At 40.0% G+C, this 8463-nt stretch overlaps 1 protein-coding gene across 1 annotated transcript; it reads right to left on the reverse strand.

The window, feature by feature from the left end:
- Positions 1–3098: 3098 nt before the first annotated feature.
- On the reverse strand, positions 3099–8232 carry LOC104451993 (transcription factor MYB90). Its single transcript, XM_010066535.3, has 3 exons — positions 8115–8232; positions 7893–8022; positions 3099–3714 (listed from the first exon to the last, which is right to left on the reverse strand). Exons 1-3 carry the CDS (start codon positions 8230–8232, stop codon positions 3099–3101), a joined length of 864 nt encoding a protein of 287 aa, XP_010064837.2.
- Between the last annotated feature and the right edge of the window lie 231 nt (positions 8233–8463).

Consider the following 8463-nt stretch of genomic DNA (forward strand, 5'->3'; position numbering starts at 1 on the left):
GTGTTCACATTCTTGTCTCTTGCCAAGTGGTCTTCCCTAGCAGTACAAAGGTCGGGAAATTTGGATTTCAATCTAGGCCTCATTACGACGCATTATTTCTTTGTCATAGCATCGAAGCAAATTTTTTTTTTTTTTATGTGGATGATATAATCATTACAAGAGATGATATTATAGGAATTACGAATCTGAAATAATATTTCAGTTGACATTTCGAGATGAAAGATTTGGCTTGCTTTGTTATTTCTCAGGCATCGAAATTTCTTTTGGTTTAGATATTTATTATCTCGCTCAATTCAATTATGCCTCAAATATTAACTCTTGAGCAGGTTCGACTGACCAAAGAGATAACGGATGAAAGGGGTTGTAGTGGTGCTACTCACAGGAGAGATGACACAGGTAATGGACATGACTCTACCCGAGTAATAATGTGAACCAAGATCCCACAATAGAACTTGAGTTCGCACGAACTCTTGACACCAACGGAAGTAGCACAGATACCAAGTGTTGAATTTGTCTGGGTGAGTTGGCATTTGGAAGACGGGATATTGCCAATCTAAATCCGACGATTAAACACAACTTAAAATCTTATTAAGCTTTACATAATTACGAATTCTTCACTTGAAACAGAGCACTCATTCTGAAAACAAAACAGGTGCTAGGATTTTACTATGGCCTTCCCTTGAAAATCGTCTTCATCTGTCCTGAAACTCATTTCGCCTCAAGTTCGTGCGAGTACAATTATTCGTTAGAAATATTTACGATCAAATGCTTCGCCACGGGATAATTTTCCATCAATGAGAAAGGAACGCATTGCAAGCTTTGGGTCTCTGGGATAAAGGCATCAATCATCCATGTACTTTTCTCAAATCTATTTTAGAAAAGTCAATTGCGAGATGGCGATTGGATATTCGGGGATTTCACTTTCTTCTTGTTGTTGTTGATGTTTAACCTGTGGTTTTCTTGTGCGTGGGATTTCTTGCGAAACGCAAACACAATTGCAAGAATGGTGTTGGTACTTGGTAGGGCGATGGATTTGTAACTCGATTTTGCCTTCTATCTTTTTAGCTTCGCATCCTCCAATTTGATTGCAGATGAGGCGAGGCTGCTCTTCGCTTGTTCTAAGGAGAGGACCGTGGCCTGAATGTGCCATATAAAGTTTTTTTTTTTTTTTTTTTTTTTTTTTGTGACCCAGGGAACCCCGCATAGCCGACAGCTGCGTAAGTAAACCCTGGGGAGGCACGTAGGAAACCACCACCCACGTATCCCGGATATGTCGCCAATGTTCCGCCTGCCTCCCTACAACTTGCGTTGCAGGGGCTTTGAACTCCCGACCTCCAGCGTGGAAGTCAGGGAGCCTACCAGCGGAGCCACCACGGCGGGTGGTGTGCCATATAAAGTTTATTATGTATATTCTTGTGAGAAAATATTGAGCACAATTTTCTACCTTGCCCCCACTCAACTTGTCCTCCCTAAATCTAAACCTTGCGTCTGCCGCTGTATAGGATCAAGCATCAACCATGGAGATATCTATGTCGAATAGGAAACGATGGCATGAGTGCAGGACAACATCAATTAAGGGCGATTTTTTCTAGAGTGGGTTGGTTCTCAAGGATCGGTTCTTAGTTTGTGGAATTGGGAATTGGTTCACCTGGTTCTAGAACTGGATTAATCAATCTAGTCTGATTCCTAAGTGGATCCTAGAACCAGCATTTAACAATTGCTCAACAATGATGGTCAAAGGCAAGGCCGTGACTATGAGGCAAGCCCGAGGCGCCTAGCGAGAGAGGGTTAGAGAAAGAGCAAAGATCGAGGAGACCAAGTTGGCTGCGATTGCAATGTCGCAATGGAAAGACGGAAGCAAGGCTACAACTGCAAGGAACAGCTCGAGGCGAGACCACAACTAGCAAGGCCATGAGCGACTATGATGAGGTAACTAAGAGAAAGCAAAGATCAAGAGGAAGAGAATGGTGAGTACAAGAGAGGAGAAGGCTAGAGTTTCTGAGGTTACTCTTTTACTTTTAGAAAGAAGAGCAGAATTTTTTATTTTTTTAAAGTACACTGATCCGATTTTAATGGTCTAGATAGATGGGTTCACACCTGGAATTGAAAATTGGATCAATATTCACCAGTTTCAAATTTTAGAAATCGGAAATTACCCAAAAATGACCAATTCAGTTCGGTTTGTTGAAAACCTAATCTAATTCAAATTTTGAGGAGTTAATACTAAAATCCAATGAGCTTTATGATTTATGAAGGGTCTTGATTCTTGCGCGTACTGTATTGTCTTTGTTGAATGTACTAAGAGATGTTCAAAGATTCTTCGTATATCTTTTTTGAGCCGCTCTGTCATGCATCCTAATTAACTTCCACAAGAATCTCTACCTATCTCTTGACTTGCGCTCTACTCTAGGGATTTGTGACTTTTCCCTATCCTTTAGCTACGGTTCTCCTTTGGTCAATGGACTCTCCTTGAGTCAGTCTTCAACACCCTTTCCTGTTTCTAGTCAATTAATTGGGATGACGCGTTCTCTACTCCACTTAAACTATATCCATCTAAAACTTGTGATCGATGAGCTCATTACACATTCAATTGATAAACTTTGTGGACTGCACTATTTTATCTCTCATGATCAATGAACTCATCATGCACTCCATTTAAATGGGTTTTGTGAATTGTACTATATTTGTCATGACCTAATTTGGGCAATCATCTTCTTTATAATTGGGCCCAAATTTTAGGAACCCGTTATCATTTACTTTTATGTATGGAGAACGCTTATTGTGACTTGACATCTCTATCCGAGATATATCAAATTCAAGTAAAGTTTATTCGACACATTCCAATGACCAAGAATTCTCATGTTAATTCCAACAATTTCCATCATGAACTTCAATAACTAATTCATAGATGAATGTGACTATTCCTTTACAAACATTATTTCTAACATGGAATCTCTTTTATAACAAGCTTTTCCTATAGTCTGATGCATCAATCACCATGTTTAATAAATGGTATAGTTTTAGCATACTACTAGACATAAATGACTCGTCTTTGACCCCTTAGGAATAGCTAGTTAGACAATTGAGCAAAGCCATGGCTAGATATCTGCTTGAGGTCTCGCGCCAAGAAGTTCCCAAATGTCCTCATTGAATGAGAGCTCATTCCAACCATTTTGTCCCTCTTCCATAGCAAGTTCCTGTGGCCACGGCTGTGCGCCCTGCTGTCCTTCCGAGCTGCTCCTTGAGGTGATGATTACTTTATCGGGGTCGTTGTCCGCATCGACCGAGAGCTCGTTCCAACCATTTTGTTCCTCTTCCATAGCAAGATTCTGTGGCCATAGCTTCGCGTCCCGCTGTCCTTCCGAGCCTCTCCTTGAGGTGATGAGTACTTTGTCGGGGTCGTTGTCCGTGAACAGATTTTCCCACCACGCACTTTCCTTGTTCCGACGAGACAACATTGGAGATTGTTGTCCAAGGTTTTCACCCGTCGGAGTCATTGAAGCCACCAGCGTGGCTTTTCCCTTGAGCCACGCTGAGCTCTTTGATAGGTTCCAAGGTCGAGGCCTGATGACATTCATTTTGGTGGCGAATTTCCTCTGTGGATCGTCTTCTTTCGGCTTGTGATAGATGACCTTTTTAACCAAATGGGTGTTCCAATAGTTCTTCACGTCGTTTGCGGTTCTTCCCAGAAGTCTCCCTGCAATCAGTGACCATCTGCATGAACTTGGACAGATTATTATTTAGAAAATGAGATAGGAAGAACAACTCGTTAGTTCAATATTGATCACCATCGAAAGCAAAATGGAACCTCATTTTCAGTTAGCAAAGACATGAATTTTGATTAATAATTCTGCATGCCCACTTGAGTCTTAAAATTTTAGTATGATTTGATAGTTCTACATGCCCACTTGTGTCTCAGTTGTCCCTGCAGGCACGGGCTTATATCGATTCCAATATCACCAATTAACTCAATTATCAGGTCATAGAAACTTTAGTAAAGAGTTAAATGATATCATACATGCTGATATTGGTCAAGAAGAGGACATGCACGTCCTTAGATTGTAATATCAGTGCTCTTTATACTACATAGGTAACTGACCGTGTATTTCTAATTTAAGATTGATTCGTTTGTGCAGAACTTCGACTACGACATTAAAATTTCCCTTTTATTTTGTATACATTTCTCAGTTGAATACAAAACATCCAATCACTTTGCTTGTTTTTCCGTTTGGATTGCCTCAGAATCTACAACTTTACTTCTGAAATTTGTCTTGTGCGCATAACTTAAAATATTTATTTCGATTATCTTGTATTTGCCACCTCTTTCTTCCTTTTTTTTCTCTACTCGAAAAGGTCAGAATGGGTGGCCATTCCATCCGAGCATTAATAAGAGAATTCCATACCATGCTACAAAATGTTCAAACTTAAAACTGCGAAGAGGTCTTCATTCTGCCTCACTTACGACTAGAGGTGTTAAATAGGTTGCACAACCCATTTATGGTAAATGGGTCATTAATGGGTCAAGCTTTCTTTCATAAAGCACCCATAATGAGTTTTAATGGGTTAAGACTAAAATATATGGATTTTAAATGGGTTAAAGAGTTGACCCATTTATCAACCCATTAAAAATAAACCTATTTATTTTCACTCAAAACCCCACCATCTCTCTCCTCTCTTTGACTTTACAATTTTTTTTAAAAAACTGAAATTATAATTATAATTATATTTATTTTATTTTATTATTTATTTTTCTTTCCTTTTTTTCTTTCTTCTTCCTCCGGTCGCCGGACGGCGATGGCCGGCGATCGGCCGGGCGAGCCTCGAGCTCGCCGGCGGCGAGCGTCGTCGGCGAGCTCGAGCTCGCCGGATCTCGCGAGGCGGAGGCTCGAGCCTCGCCAATCTGGCGAGACTCGAACTCGCCGCCGGCGTCGGCGAGACTCGAACTCGCCGGCGTCGGGCGAGGGGCGAGCTCGAGCTCGCCCGACGCCGCGAGCCTCGCCGATCCGGCGAGGGGCGAGCTCGAGCTCGCCGGATCTGGAGCCTCGCCGGCGTCGGCGAGCCGGCGAGCTCGAGGCTCGCCCGTGTGGCCGGCCGCCCGGCGATCGTCGTGGGCGGCGGGCGACCAAGAAGAAGAAGAAGAAAAAGAAAAAAGAAAAAGAAAAAGAAAAAGAAATATTATATTATATTCTTAAAAATAAAAATAAAAATAATTAAAAAATTATTTTTTAAAAAAAAAAAAATAATTAAAATTCGATTTTTTTAAATAATTATTTTAAAAATTATAAAAATTATCTATTAAATTTATGTTGTATAAAACCATTTTAGCAATATCATTTTAAAAATATATATATAAACTTTTTTAGGTTTCGTTAAATGGGTCGGGTATGGGTCGTGTACGGATCGGGTCGGGTATGAGTCAAAATTTTTGCATTATAATAAATGTGTCATAAACGGGTTAAATGGGTCGATTTGAGTCGGACCATTTATGACCCGACCCAAACCCGACCCGACCCACCCGTTTAACGGGTCTACTTACGACCCACTTCTTCGAGGTGGGCAAGCCATGTCACCTTAATTTCTCGCTATAAGTGCTAGAAGTCCATAATCATTCCCCAAAGTGAGATACATACCTTTGAAATTGCGACTTTGCATTTGGTAATTTCAACAAGTACCACTAGACCATCTCTCACCTCTAAAGCAAGTTACTCATCTATTCTTTATGTCTTTACATTACGACGCTAACATAAGTATAGAGAAGTAAAAGATAATGCAAGAATGTTTGAGAGGTTACTTGCCACCGAAGGTACTATACTTAAGGCATAAGAGCAAAATAAGAAAAAACTACTTGTTCTCAAGCCAAAGGCTCAAATAATTTATGAATCAACTAAGTCTTGTCTTCTTCATTCATCATAGCGTGCTTATATAAAGGAGCATGGAATAACCTTCCAAACATAAATTTCCAAGACTCATTGTAAAAGACAAATATAGCTTCACTAGAAAACAACTACAATTAAATAAGGATTTTGAGAATAAATCTTGAAAATATGAGAAATTAATATGGTGGGTTGTAGGTCTCTAGGTTTTACTAGTCCCAAAGATGCTGAATTCAGGCATCATGTTAAGAAACCTATTAAAAGTCTATACGTTTGTCCAAACAGATAAAAAAAAACCGTTGCGAAGGAAAATTCCTTGATGGCAACACACCAGACCTTGAAATAAAGTGGCTCAGATTGCAGTTGTCGTAACGTTCTTTTTCCTCATCATGTACAGGTACAACACGCATTCCGGGGTTCAGCAATAGACAATACAATCAATCTTATTATCTGGCTGAGTTTACTCTTCATCATGTCTTATTGATAATGGTGATTAATCTGAAAGTATTTATTACATCTAGCATCACAGAGAACTTATTTATTAAATGGTGGACTTAATCGATGATCACCAAATTAATTGAGGAGTTAATGCTAAAACCGCGGCCCACCACGTATTCGGGTACCGCATTGTATTGTCATGGGGTCCATTCAGATTTCACGTTGTCACCATGTGGCTATCATGTCCACACTTTGTGCAGAAAGTATAATGAAATTTCAGAAAAATTGTGTTAATTACATGTATATGAAAAGGGTGGTTTATTACTCCCTCCTGCACGCTAAAGGGTTTTTGGACAACCAAAAAAAAAAAAAAAAAAACTCATAAGTGTTTTGAGATTAACAAAAAAAAAATATTTTCGAAAAAAAACTGTACTAAGTGTAATTTTCAATAAAAGTTCATCGTACTAAAGCAAATCTTGCTTCATTATGATAATTTATTTAAGTGATCCAAAATAATTTCAAAAATCTTTTTCACCTACCTTTGGTTGTGTGGTTGACAAGGTTTGGGACCGCCGAATATTTGTACGTTCATTTTCACAGAGTCTATAACAATTTCCAAATCAAGAGGAGGGCTCTCTGTCCTTTGCCGACGCCCCTACCGTATTTGGCTGGCTCCATGCCATCAAGTTTTTTTCCCCCTTTTCCGTTTCTTTGCCCTAGGCATTGAACACAAGTTCATTTCTAGGGGGAAAAAAGTTTGTTAAGCATGTTCATAAAAAAAAGTTAAAATTCTTAGTGATCGCTAAATTAAACATGTATAGGCTCTTATTACGTATCAACTCTTTAATTTGCTAGTTTCATCTGAGATCTGGCTAATTGAAACGACATCTATATAACAAATGCTCCCATTTTGCTTTATCATTTTTCAGAGTTGAATCATCTTTGTCAAAGATAATTGGCATTTTGAGGTTCGAGGTTTACTTATTTTGTATTGCCTAAAATACTTATATTTTGTGCCGTGACGAATTTTAAAACAATGAAAATGTTTTGGTATACGTCTGGACGTCACGGGTGTAGTGCTTCCAAAACCATTGACAAGCTAATGATAGCCACACCACAAGGTAGTCGAATTCATATAAAAGAGCTTTTTCCACACACAAGCTCTTTGAATTCATCCTTAGACAATATTCAATATAGAGAGCAATATGTTTTCTTGATGTTGAAGCTCACTAAAGGGCATTGACTTCGAATTTTCAAATTAAACATAATGGTTGACATTCTTACGCTCCCAAAACTCATTTCTTGTATTTTGGCAAGTGGCCCAATTTAAGGTTGCTCGTACAAGTTTCATTGCGTCTTTCTTATTCATGCATTCCACGAGTCCTCTACGTCTCTTTTACATACAATATTTTCTGAACCTGGTCTTTTCTATCTTTTATGAGGATCCCGCTGGCGAAACTCATTTTTAAAGCCCCGAAAGAAATGGTCGAAGGGATACATGATTTAGTAGTGATGGGGTGTCGGCATGATTATGTATATGATATGCGACGAGTAAGGCGGACTTGGGAGAGCTTTACTCACCGATTACCGAGAAGCTTATGAAGCCTAATGATCATGTCAACCTCGTCCTCTTGGAATGCCCCTCTCTTGATGTTGGGCTTCAGATAGTTCAACCACCTCAACCTGCAACTTTTCCTGCACCTGTTCAACCCTGCAAACTCAAACCCATTGATACCCGCTCTAATGATAACAGCGAAAATAGCTCTCTCTTTCTCTCTCTCGCTGGGGTGATCAATAGCAAACCTGCTCTGCGAGGGACTTGGTGCCATTTTCCTTCACCATATTTCTCCACCCACTCCTTCAGCAACGCATCCTCTTCCTCAGTCCATGCACCTTTTCTCACACCAATAGCTCCCTCCATTTTCTCCTCTCCCTCTCTCTCTCTCTCTCTCTCTCTCTCTCTCCCCCGTGTCCACGCACACACTTTCTTGGTGCGGAACACTTCCCTACCCAAAGTACGAGCACGGGTTGCTTGAAGGTTCACTTGAAGAAGCCATTTAGGCAAGGTCCATCCGTGCAAATACATGCATGAAGTGCTGTCGGTGTGGGAAAGAAGTGAGCGACAGTGAGTGTCGTGCATGTCTATCATCCA

This window comes from Eucalyptus grandis, chromosome 6 (assembly GCF_016545825.1).
Source record: "Eucalyptus grandis isolate ANBG69807.140 chromosome 6, ASM1654582v1, whole genome shotgun sequence".
Classification (NCBI taxonomy): Eukaryota; Viridiplantae; Streptophyta; class Magnoliopsida; order Myrtales; family Myrtaceae; genus Eucalyptus; species Eucalyptus grandis.

Coding starts and splice junctions, on each gene's coding strand:
- LOC104451993 (XM_010066535.3), bottom strand. CDS start 8,232: ATGGAGGGAGCTATTGGTGTGAGAAAAGGTGCATGGACTGAGGAAGAG. Junction 8,023..8,114: donor CCAAGTCCCTCGCAGAGCAG/GTTTGCTATTGA, acceptor TTGAGTTTGCAG/GGTTGAACAGGTGCAGGAAA. Junction 3,715..7,892: donor CATAAGCTTCTCGGTAATCG/GTGAGTAAAGCT, acceptor AAGTTCATGCAG/ATGGTCACTGATTGCAGGGA.